The sequence below is a fragment of the Simochromis diagramma genome, unplaced genomic scaffold, assembly GCF_900408965.1.
Source record: "Simochromis diagramma unplaced genomic scaffold, fSimDia1.1 OVJJ01000802.1, whole genome shotgun sequence".
Lineage (NCBI taxonomy): Eukaryota > Metazoa > Chordata > Actinopteri > Cichliformes > Cichlidae > Simochromis > Simochromis diagramma.
In genome coordinates, this window is record NW_024387492.1 from 15933805 (window position 1) to 15946975 (window position 13171).

Here is a 13171-nt window from a genome sequence, read left to right on the forward strand (position 1 = left end):
GTTGCAATAATTTTTACAGAAATCAAGCAGAAAACAAAACAAAAAAAAACAAACAAACACATAATAAGAAAGCAATACCACACCTTTAAAGGAGGATAGGCTTCTCAGGTTTCAATCAACCACAGCAGACAACAGACATAGATCAAAACAAACCACGATAACCTTTAACCATGAGTACACATATTTCCATCTCCCATCAGTTAAACGTTTAAATTTTATTTCTACCGATTTGGAGGAGATGCAATACCACCCAAAACTGAGCTGCTAGGTAATGCAAAAATATATATGATCAATATGGATAGATCAGAATTATTTAATACTGAATGATTCCTTTAGCTTTAATTATAATTCAGCTGAAAAGCTAAAAGAAGCAGTTCTGCCATAGCCTGTGAATTCAATTTGGACATTAAATGGAGAGGCAAAAGTGAAGTAAAACGATGCTTAAAGCTAAACAAGATTTTCATTAGGGCTGGGCGATATGGCCTAAAATCCATATCATGGTATAATTTGAAGCACGTGCGGTAACGATATATATCGCGATATATTCTTTTGTATTTTCCACACTATTCAATTCAATTCAATTTTATTTATATAGCGCCAAATCACAACAAAAGTCGCCTCAAGGCGCTTCATGCCTTGAGGCGTGAAGTGTGCTTTATTTACACTATAAAGCACACTTAAAATCCTTTAATTTTCTCAAAAATCGATTGTTCCTTATGTATGAATTCTGGTTGTGCTTACTGACCTCGAACCGATTTGAGCGTGCAGAAATCTGTTAAAAAATGTTTTAGTACAACTTTGGTAAGCTGCACTGCTTGATGGATTGTCAGAGCATCACGGCTGCCGTAGTGAGGAGCTTCGCGGAGTAATCTGGGTCCAAAAGTCAAACGAACACAGAGTTAAAACGGTCTAAATTCTTTAATCTTTAATAAAATCATCAGCGTTGCTGCTTTACCAGGTGTAACAATTGAGTTTAACATCCAGGCATCCATGAAAACAGAATTTATTAAATTTAAAGGAGTTACAAGTTAACAGGAAGTTTTTTTGTTAGTTAACAGGAAGTTAGCTCGCTAGTTTCCACTTAAACATGACATACCATGTTCTGACTGAGAGATTTCTGAAACAATTCAAACATACAGCTCTGCTACCACTTCCAACATAAAGACAGAAAACTAAACAGCAGTGGCGTTGCAGTGAAGTTGGACTACCTGGTATATAATGTTGTGCTACGTGATTGCTAGCGACACAGCTATATTAGCATAACATTAGCACAGTGACGCTGGAGGAGGAACGCCAACCTTTTTCCACTCGATAAAAGTTAACGTGAGGGATTCTGGTGGTTAGGGACAAATGCAATCGCATAGCAGGATGCTATACACGGAGCAAACTTCAGCCAGGAGAACAACTGAGATTATTCATCCACAATACATGGTTAGTCATTAATATACTGCAACAACATGGGAATAGCGCAGCTGCCAGAGAATTCAATGTTACGGAAGTGGAGGAAGCGCAGTTTTTGGCTTTCCCCATATTTCAAAAGTGCTTCACCTCTTTGCTATGATTGTTGCCCGTCATAATTTGCAGATGATAATGGTTGTTGTCATGCTTTCGACCAGAACAGGCGCCGCTTGATGACGTCATCAACATACGCTATCGCGATAGAGCGGTATAGTCAAAATCTCTATTGTTGGCCAAATTTATATCGTGTCTGTTGTATATCGTTTATATCGCCCACCCCCAATTTCCATCTTGATTATCTTGTTTTAATAATTGCAGGAAGCTAGACTTGTATTTAAATAAAAATCTGATTCACTGCACAGCCCTGGTAGGCTTAAAAATATCAGATGGTTCTAGGAAGTCTGCTTGTGCATTCATTCAGACTTGAGCTGGCCATCCATGTGCAAAACGAGAATCAGGTCTTCCATTTTCCAGTCCAAAGGAAAATGAATCATGTTCCGAGTAACACAAGCGGATACACATTGCACTGGAAATGTCTTGACATGAGAATGTGATCAATATTTTCCTGGAAGTGCATAAATTCGGCAACACAGAGTAGGTCCAGCACGATGTGGCAATGAATAAGAGACAGGTCACTTTACACATTCAAAAGAAAGCTTTAATTAGAAAGTTATATACACACTGTAAAATTAAATTAAACTTTATACAAATATTAAATTACTATCTTCACACCCACTGCCATGTACAGAGGAAAAACCAAAGCTGAAAGCATTGAAACAAACAAAAATCCAGATGTTTTTCTAACTGGGAAGCAACACTGTACAACAGTGCTTCTGAATGCAAATGAATTCAATTTTTGCCCCTTTACCATAATTTTTTTAATGCCTTGTAACAAAAGAGAAAGCCAAGGGCAAATAAAACATAGGTGCTTAAAGGATCACCATCATCATCATCATCATCATCACAGTAGCTGGAAAAGCTAGGGGAGGACAGAGAAGGATGGACATTCATTTAGTCGTGTCCACAACAAAAGTAAACTCATTGATACATATACAGACAGTTTTATGCATAGAATAGAAAAGAATAGAGTAAGGCCATTGGGAAAACAGAACATGTTGCAGTATTGTGGCGCAACCAATGCAGAGGCTTAAGATTATACATCAAAAAAAGAAAAAAGAAAGAACATTTACAAGTCTAAGGCAACATCTGTTTGCATTAATAATGTAGCCATTGACGTGACAAACGAATGTCAAAATAAAACTGAGAATAGAAATTCAGACAGGTTGCTGTGTTATTGTATTTTTTTCCCAGGCAGTTAAGGTTATAAAGTAGCTCTAAGGATCCATCCCAGTCATGCTGTTGTCAGGGTGACCAGCTCAACCCCCTAAGCTTTTCAAGTGGCAACGAAAACAGAGGATGACTTCTAACAGAATAACAAGATTCTCTCTTAAGCTTGCACTTGGCATTCAAGGGGTGAGTGAGTACATGTGACAGGGTGCTGTATATATTTATATTTATAACAAAACTCTTATTTACTTCACTGCAACCAGTTGCAGTTTGTGTCAATAATGCACAAAAGTGGAGAGTCCTTAGTTCAGTGTGAAGATGAGCATGAGCCAGTTCCTCTGAGGAGGCCTGTGTTTTACAGCCATTCAGCAGAACATAATAACTATTCTAGCTTGAGAGCGAATGAATAATACACACATTGTGTTGTGGACTCAACGCCCGAAGTGAAGCTGGTTTGTTCATGTGACTTATTCAATGCTGGGAGGGATGTTTTCCTATGGTGACTGACGGGGACATTGTGAAGCCAGCCTCGGATCAGAAGGGAGGCAAATCAGGAAATGGCTGTATCAAGGCCTAACCAATAAGAGGACATGTTCTCTGTGGCCTCGCTGGCACATAAACATACACGCACAGACACGCACTCAAAATCAAGCAACTTAAAGCAAACCGAGCCACACGCCACGCAATAAATACGATGGGAAGAAATTAAATTTGACTCATGTGCCCAATCACCTTGTTTAACAACAACAACAATAACAGCTCACTCTTAAGCTCAGATAAAATGTTGCATTTTGTTTTTCTTTCCCTGTACAGCTAAGATGTGTAGCGAAGTTGTGGATCCAAAACACCAATTAATCCCACTCATGTGAGAGAAGGAGCAGCTTCCAGATGCCGGGGTGCAGCGAGCAACAGAACAAAAAAAAAAAGAAGAAGAAGCAGATCTTTTTATAGTTGTGATTTGGTGAAGTGGTTGTCACTCCTACTTATCCACACTTTAGACGCCAACTGGATGCACAGATAAGCAGACAGTCAGAGAGGAGGCTTCATGCTTCATTCAGAATAGGCCGCCGTGCCGTGACAGCAAACAACTGAAAACCACATGCAGCATTCACAAGGAACTCAGGCATCACTCACAACTTTTCAAGTATGGCGGGAAGACTGAGTGCCGACAGCATCAGGAGCGAAAATCACACTTTTTTTTCCTTTTCTTCTTCTTCTTTTTTTTTTTTTGTATCCACAGTTGTGTCAGATGCAGCTGGCATGTCTCGATTGTTGTAGCCTTCTCTGAAGAAGCCTCTTTTAGCAATGTTAATATAGAGAAATACATCTGGGTAGAGGCAAGTGTATGGTAATACATAGCCTATAGTACACAACCTTGACTCAGGTATGTTTTTTACTCATATACACAGGATCTACAGGATTTAACTTAAACTGGCACCACTCTGCTTGTCTGGCTCATCTTTAGTCTGATCCAGCAGGTGGGTCCTGTGATGCTCCGTAATTGCCTTACAGTGCAATATGGGTATTGGTTGTCAGCTTTGCTCTGCATGTCTAGCAATGGCAGAAGAGGCTGTGATAGGGAAAGGGCACAGTTCTAGTCTTTTCTCTGCTGGCTGCAGTGGGGCGGGATCAGGGAAAATGGTTGACAGCCACAGTCAGTTCTGGCCAGCAGCGTGAGAAAGGGAAAGAGGGGCTCTGCTGCTGATGCTGATAGCAGGCCAGCAGGCTTCATGCTTCCTTCAACAGGGGAATATCTGCAGGAGAGGAGAAGAGTCATATGACAAATGACCAATACCTTTAGGGTCATTCTTAGTGCAGTCCTCAACCCATCACACTTAAAATACATTACATCAAAGTTTATATTGAGTTTTATTCATTTGTCATTTTTGGTCTTGTCTACTCTTGTCCTTAATATGCACTTTACATGTTCTATGGAAAATAAAATCCATGTACATATTACACAGGTGTCACACTGGCTACTTTTTAATGCTATCCTCTATAAAAAAACAAACAAACAAAAAAGGAAAGAAAATCAGTTATTTAAATTTACAAACTTAATCCAATGCAGAGTGGTTGAGTTTTTAATCTAAAGTGCTCCTCTGTCTTTATTCAGAATCTTAGCTGTAACTTAGTCTATGGAATATATAGGAACACAGTTAGACCAACGCAGCTACAACGTAAAAATCAGAGAAAAACGAGCAGACTGCATTGTCTTACCATCACAAAAATCATCTGTTGAGGTGACAGAAAGCAGGCTGTGCTGGTCGCTGCTGTCAGAGTCTCTACGGAGAGGTAGGGGACCTGCGCATGCACCCCCAGGGTGCTCTGTAATCCATGATGATGAAGAGGAGGAAGAGGGAGCCTGGTGAACCAACACAGTCTCTGCATGACGGCGGGAGGAGAAGGATGAAGAGGAGGAGGTGGATGGGAGACAGAAGTCTAAGTCTCTGTGGTGACGGGTTCTCCTGGAGCTTTGACCTCCTGTGGCTCCCTGAGGAAGCCCCTCAGAGAGCACAATAGGAACTCTAGACTCTGGGGGGACTGGAGGCGGCGGTGAAGAAGGAGGAGGAAGAGAACCGGAAGGGCCACATGGTCCACTGCTTCCATATACTGCCTCTTCATAGGAGGGCAGGGTCACCTGTACACCCTCCACCATGATGGAGCTAGCTTGGCCCGACACACCCTGCTCCCTCCTGATAAACAGACATGAAGAAAGAATGAAAAGTGCGAACCAGGTGAATCACCAAACCAAGTCCATGTTCAAGCTGAAACCACAGCTGGTTAGTTACGCAGATGGCAGTAACTCATAACATAGGCTATGTTTCATTACTAAGGAATTCAAGAAATGCTAACCTGCGCAACTAGTCAAACATAAACTTTTTATGATTCGAGCCAACCAAAACGTCTGAATGATGGGTGTGTCACAGAAAGATTGTGTTAATTTATGGCACAAAGGTTAAGCTTCCGAAAGTTTCCATGTAAGACTGATATGATATATATATTTTCAACAAACAAAACACAAACAGAGCCACACAGAGGCTGAAAAGTCTTTACCAGGCTGTAAAATGTGACTAAATCTAAAGCCTGATGTCATTTCAAGTAATCACACTTTACTGGCCAATTTTATTGATGTTTTCGGAGGAGCAACTTCCCTGAAACCAGCTTTACAATGGAGTCCATTAAGAAGAGATGAGCAACTATGTTTTGCAACAAGGATATGAATACAATTTATTCAATTGTCTTAGAAAATACCCTCTAAAATGTTACATAAGGTCCTGAAATTTATGAAACCACAACTAAAACTGCCTTCAGTCGATTGAGAAACTACACGACTGTGTAGAAGCGGAGTTTTTGTTATCAGCAACATATCCAACTAATTTTTTATCGTGAAGTATTTGCTGGTGTGAGACTGCAGTAAAGTTTATGTGTCTTACCTGTTGTGATGAATAGACTTGAGCTTTGGTTGTACAAGAACAAACAGCACCACTAAAAGCAGGACGAATGCCACAGAGCCGGCTGTGATTATCACAATAGACAGAGCAGGTGTACCCAGTGGAGAACTCGGTTCCTTCTCTGAGAGGACAAAACAAGACGTAGAGGAAGTGAGAATGTGATCTGCTGATTTTAACATATCTGCAACTGGTTATGCATGCTCATGAACAGAGATATAACAGCTAACAGAGATTAGCTGAGAGAGCAGACCTTCTGTGAGTCGGCAGCTAATCTGCATGGGACGGTCCCACTCGCCATTCCGACAGGTGAGGAACTTGTACTCTCCCTTCAGAGCGTAACCCTCGGCGCAGAAGTACTCGATGACGGTGCCTTCAATCAGAGGGCTGCAGTGAGTCGGATGACAACGGTAGCCCCCGTTTTCTGGTTGGGTAGGGAGTGAACATACTGGAGAGAGACAGGCAATAGAGATTTTATGTTTGTTGTTGAAAATGTGTTCACTGTTATTTACTACATGTGTACTTATTTAATTCCTTTGGCTTGAGTTCTCAGAATTAAGCTAAATTTTCTAAAGAGGTCTGACACTTCAGATCTGGTACAGCCATGTCTCTTATGAGCACGTGATCAATGTTAGAAGTAATAAAAGTCGCCTTATAGGGAAGACATTAAGAGTAAATAAACTATAAAATACAAATATGTATGACAGCAATACAAATATCCATACACATCCTCCCAGCCCTGCCTACACAAGTGCATACGCAATATTAAAAAATAATTTGCGTGTTTTATCAGCATAAAGAAAAGTGCCTTTCTTATGTGCAAAATCAGCTAAAAATGTGGATTTTGACCACAAAATTGACAGTAGGCTACTTGAAGTCGTATTAAAAACACTAAATTGCATTGCTTGTCTGCTTTATCACAGGTATATTTGCATGTTTGAAGCTTATTTACCATTGTTTTTGATGCAGCGTAGCAGTTGTTGGGACCAGGTTCCAGAAGTGGTACACACGATGGATCTGGATCCAGACTCGGCGATGTACCCAGACTCGCAGCCATACACTAACACAGTGCCAGGTGGGAAAGAGCCCCGGTTGGATTCAGTCTGGTTCAGCAGGTATCCGTGCTGCACACCAGGTGGGTGCTGACAACCTGAAGATACAGAAACAAGTCAAAGAAATAATTATTAGTGGGCTGCTTAAGTTGTCAGTGGAGAACCTCTTCTGAGCAAGACGTTAACAGGATCTGAGAACTCTTCCCCTCATTTACTTAGGGAACTGCCAGCTGCAGGCCAGCATCCAATTTGGGATCTTGATCCATATAAAGCGATTATAAATTATGTAACTAAATGAAGCTGAAACTCCTTCTGGAAATGATGTACGTCTTAAGGATCAATTCATGTAGAATTTTCCAATTTATAGGGCTTACAAGAAAACAGGAAGTGTTTGACTGAGAAGTTGCTGGGTTATCTGAAGAATAATTTACCATTATTGTGCCAAATTTATGAATTAAACAGTTTGTGTTCTGTCCGACTCCATCAAAGTTTAACAGGGAACCATTTTCCGTTGACTAAAATTTTAGTGGTAGATTAATGCTGCTGGAATATAGTGCTGTCCTTTCATTACTCTGACATAAACTGCATCTTGGTCTCCCCTGCAGGCGACTGCCACAGGGTCAAACAACTTTACAGAGGGAGCCTCTGTCAAATTGACAGGTTGAGCTTATAATTAAAGCTCTGTGGTATTGTTACTTGAAACTAGGCTGCTTTCACAACAGCAAGAGAGAAGCACTGTATCAACACGACAAGTTAGGTGGAGACAGCCGTGCTGTGCATCTTAGAGAATACCTCAAGAGCCTACAGTGGATTAAAATGTCACAAGGAGCTTCATACAGATCTAAATTCTCTTGATTATTTGCTGTTCATTAAACCATTTTCAGCCCACGCTAACATTAGTTCTATCTGTCTGGCGGAGAGACAGAGTCTTTAGCGAGGCTCATTTACTCCGTGCTAATGACAGACTTGAAGCTCTAAGCCAGCCAATAAACACAAGATGAGTCAGAAGACCTAAAGTTAATCGAGCTTTGATCCACCTTCCTGTGCTCCATATATCACACATACATACTGCAGTGACACGGCAACTGCTCTTTGCGTCTTGTGCGACTGTTTAATCACAGTGTTAGAGTGAATTTGTGCTGCACTCCCACTGCCATGTTAATACATGCAGGCAGCAAGAGCTGGTACTGGCGAGAGCAGAGCTTGTAAATCCAGCCGATCTGACATCAACATTGCAACACCTGTGTAAACTGAGACAGCAGGAGACTGACTTTGCTTTCGGTATGACTGAAAAAAGATATGCGGATCATACACATACATTTTTATTACCACCCATGTGACCCATTTGGGAGGAGGTCGGGTATTTTTCCAATAAACACTTAAACCCCTTTGGGCAATAATGTATAAATTAATTTTGTCATAATAAGTGAAGGATTTTTTTTGTCTTTTAATCCGTACATCATATTTGTCTGATTTATTGATTTGAATTATACACTGTGTTGTGGCTTTTCTTACTAACAAGTAAAATTAAACACTCAACACAAAAACATTAATAATGCCATCAGCGCTAATGACCATATGGCTCATTATTTAATCCCTGGTCTGAGTACTTATAAAATCATATTAGCCAAGGTCTAATGCAGTGCTTTATCACTTGCTTGACATAAACAAACAAACACACCAACACCACAAACAGGCACTTTGTCTTGCCTCTTGTGTGTGTGAGTGGTGTGTGTGTGTGTGTGTGTGTGTGTGTGTGTGTGTGTGTGTGTGTGTGTGTGTGTGTGTGTGTATAGAGATTGAAAGAGAGACTATTTCCACAGCAGTGCCTCGAACATCCTCTAATCTCCGTAGAGAAATGCCGCTCTAAGCTGGCAGCACAAGATTAAATGCAAACACTCTAAATGTGCGAGTGCCTACTCATACACAACAAACATGCACGCACACACACACGCGCGCACACACGCACGCGCACGCACACGCACGCACACACACACACACACACACGCACGCACACACAAAGTCAACACCCAGAAACAAGGCACACCCTGAGCTCGTGGGTGTGTGTGTTTGGGTGTTTTGAGCAGAACAAAACATGCAGTTACCATAACATTATTGTAGGTATATTCTAAAATTATAAATACAGTTTTAGATATAAAATTGAAGATAATGAGGTTGACATTAAACCCTCTTTACTTTCAAATCATCTAATTTTATCAGCAGAAGCTAGCAATTATTTTTCATTATGGCTTAAGCTCAAGATAACATTGTTATTATCTTGAATAACTAACTATTTAGAACATAGCACCCTGAAAAATGCTGATTAAAGTTTCCCAAAAGGACAGATGATATCACCAGATTAGCAGCTGCACCCTGTCAAGTGTCCAAAACCAAAGTCAAAGATGATGTAAGACAAAGAAACACACAAATGTTTCACATTTGGTTTTACTGAAACATCGCATTTGGTTTTAATATAATTGCTCCTACATTCATTTTCTTGATTGCTTATTTTTTTAATCAAATACTAATTATGCTCTAGTTAGCTTCTATAGTACACAGATTTAATACAGAACACACATCTCAAAATGTAATTAGATGATCCATCCTGAATCTCAAGTTCAAAAACATGATTACAGCAGCTACCTAAATTAAAATCTACAATCCAAACAGACACAAACATGTTGGCTTTGATAGGCAGGATCTGTAAAGAGATATTTAAAGGGCTGCCTTAATGTACTGAAAGAGATTACCAGTAATAATCAGACCTTAACAATGAGCTGGAGTTTCCTTACAAGAAATGCCAAGCTTTGTGTGTTAAAGTAGTATCAAGTGTTCACACTCACACACAGTCACGCTTTCTTCTACACATACAAACACTGTCTGCACTTATTTCAGGCTGCCATTTGACACCATGACTCGGTCCCTGAACTGCTTGTGGGTGATTAAAGGACCTCTGAGTAAAGGATGGTAGTAACAGAGGTGGTAAGGTGATGAATTAATGACCCTGGGCTGAAAGGCAGCAGGGAACAAAAAAAAGGCCTGAGGGGGCATTTTGGGGCAACAGCCTTTAGCCACTGTTTTGATCTTTTGTGGTGCACTGCAAGGTAGTCAATAGCAGTGCAGAAGACAGATCAGTGGTAATTGCATTCATCCTTTTGTTCTTTTGAATGTTTTCTTATCTGCAGGACTGCTTCAGATACAAATGCATGAGCATATTAATGTAAGTTGAGTTAATGCTATTCTTAGACAAAGACAGATTTAAAAAAAAGATGCATAATGCCAATACCTTAAACCTATTACAACAAAGGCTTCCTCTGTTCTCTCTCTTTATTCTATAGTAATGAGTTCAGACTGCATACTGTATTTAAATGTGCTGCTTGATAAAAAATTATGAGCCGAAAAACACAGAAGAGATCAGAGAATGAGTTTAATCTGGCTTTATCTCAAATCATGTATAATACTTGTGAGTGAAGAATGAGAGGCTCGCTCTTCTTGTAACTTTAAGCACATACACTTTTGTTTATGTTGTGGGTAAGTCAACAAGGCTCCTGCATGATCATGGTGTTAGCTGACAGGGCAGTAAGAAACTGTTCCAATGACAGGCTTAGATTGTTCAGGTCACACAGTTTACTGAAGTCAGGCCAGTCTGAATGAACCCCGTAGGCAATGAAATGCATGGCAATGTGGGAACTTCTGCTCCATTAAGAAGCCCAGCAAACTAAGTGCTTTCAGTCAAGGCAGGAAAAACCTGAACTGCATATGAGCTCTGTGAGAGTTCCATTATTGGAGTTTTCATTTGCATCTGCTACACCAAGACTAGCATTCACAAAGAAAATCAGTGACAAGCCTTTGCTTGTCACGACAGAAACAGCCCAGAATATTTTTACAAACTGCAGAGGAACACAGTGTGGTTCCCTGTACTATTGTAAGGATGTTTTAAACAGCATCAGATACCTCTATTATCTACCCAGATTGAACAACACAAGTAAGAATTTGTGGAAAAGACTGTAAATGTATCTTTTTTTCAATATGTCAGCTTTGGTCTCAGGAAGGTTCTCGTATAAAGCTTAAAGACAAAACTATTAAAATGGTGCTATGAAATTACTTAGCTGTTCAAGTGATAATAAAAGTAATTCTGTGTTGCATTATAGTGCTAACATGGACTCAGGTATGGGTAAAATACACATGCACACACACACACTTTTTCCCTTACTGGATCCTTTGGGAATAGAGAAACTCAAATTGATGACAGCTTAAAAAGTGAAAATGATGAAAAAGATCTGGAAAATAAAGAAACGTCAAAAGGAAGTGGAGCAGTGAAGAAATTTGACTTAAACCCATACCCTCATGGGACTGTACTTGTCAAAACTAGTTTGAGCCTACCTGAGGGTCAAATATATAATTATATTCAACTGCAAAAAGAGCACAGATGGGGAAAAGAAGTACTTCTGAAAATTACCAAAGAAGATAGAGGTGATGTTTAGAAGCGGTAAAGAAAATAACGAGAAGCAGTAAAATCATAAAATACTGACAGGAATATGCACTCATGAGATAAACAGAACAGGAGGAGAAGGGAGGAAGAGCGAGAGAAGGAAGAGCGCAGAAATACGTCATTACCGTGGAACATGATGGCTCTGAGAAATCACAATCCACAATGAGACATGTTGCAGCAGGTAAGTGTCAACTAACAGTCATAAGTGTGAGGGAGAGGCTCTGCACTACAGCAATGGGGAGATGAGTCTTCAGTTCATACCACACCATGGATCGGGCAAGCAAAAATGGATAGAGGCTGTTAAAGGAAAGAATAAACACTCGTTTGGTGCCCAGAGATGGTGCAGTGGTAAAGATAATGTATAACCTTGCTGTTTCCCCCTTTTCCATCAGCCTCTCAGCCTAAATTGAATACTAGCTTTGAAAGCACACACTAGGAAAAATGATTAAAGCACTAAGCAATGCCAGAGTGGATTTCAGAACACCACGTTTTGTGCTTATGAAGAAGGGAATGAGTCACAGTTAAACACAAGCTGTTCTCTCGCTGGTCTGATGTTAAGAGTTTGCTCAAGAGAGCAGGTTTTTGAGAAATGTCGAAAAAAAACAATGACTAAAGGAGAGTCACAAGTGCCTTGTGAAAGCCAGTGGAAGGAACAAGTGTAAAAAGCACACTTACAGAATTTCAAAAAACAATAATACATTTGTACAAGTACATTTGTGTTTAAGGATGTGGCCAACAGATTATCCCCTACTTGCCGTCATTATCCACTGAAGACCCCAGCAGTATTATGCTCCAACATTTACCATATTGAGTTAAATAAAACAAACATGTGAAAAGGTTAAAATATTAGAATAAATCTAAGAACGCAGTTGTAAGCTGACGAAAGAGCTTAGTTGCTAAAAGGTTGGGGAAACATTTGGGAGGACTGGGCCCACACAGGGCACCCATGAGGCTGATTGCTAATCCCAACATTCAGCGCCTTAAGGCTATGCTCTAGGAGACTAAGACCACGGGGGGCGTTAATATCGCCTGCCTTGCTCTAAAGTGTCGGACGGGCTGTGAATATCTCCCTTTTCCCATCTGTTACTGATGGTAGTCAGTCTGCTAAGAGCTGGAGGGGGTGGGGAATGGATTGAGGAAAACAGAAGTGGGAAAAAGGGTTTGAGCCCTCTTTGCCCCAGCAAATTAAATTTCTAATTATCCTCCATTACAAGCTGGGTGTGCTCTAAAGCAAATCAGATACTGATGACTTCTGTAGCCAACTGTCTGGTTGTTCTATGCAACAATGGGCCATAAAAGAGGGTGTGTTTTCCAGTGTGCATGTTTAAGTGTGTCAGGGAGCGAGGGAATTTGTGTGCATGGATATATGCTATGAGGGGGGGGGGGGGTGCATTGGATTAAGCTCAAAACCGAGGGGATGATGATGCTCTCTT

The 13171-nt window shown here is 40.4% G+C and overlaps 1 protein-coding gene across 1 annotated transcript in view; it reads right to left on the reverse strand.

Moving 5' to 3' along the window:
• Positions 1–2098: 2098 nt before the first annotated feature.
• Positions 2099–13171, reverse strand: part of susd6 (sushi domain containing 6) — a 31327-nt gene continuing 20254 nt past the window's right edge. The window contains exons 3-7 of the mRNA XM_040018304.1: positions 7147–7344; positions 6448–6642; positions 6180–6318; positions 4963–5438; positions 2099–4499 (exon numbers count right to left, since the gene is read on the reverse strand). Of these exons, the coding sequence (XP_039874238.1) occupies positions 4474–4499; positions 4963–5438; positions 6180–6318; positions 6448–6642; positions 7147–7344 (1034 nt within the window). The 3' untranslated portion in view covers positions 2099–4473. The remainder of the gene's footprint in view (positions 4500–4962; positions 5439–6179; positions 6319–6447; positions 6643–7146; positions 7345–13171) is intronic.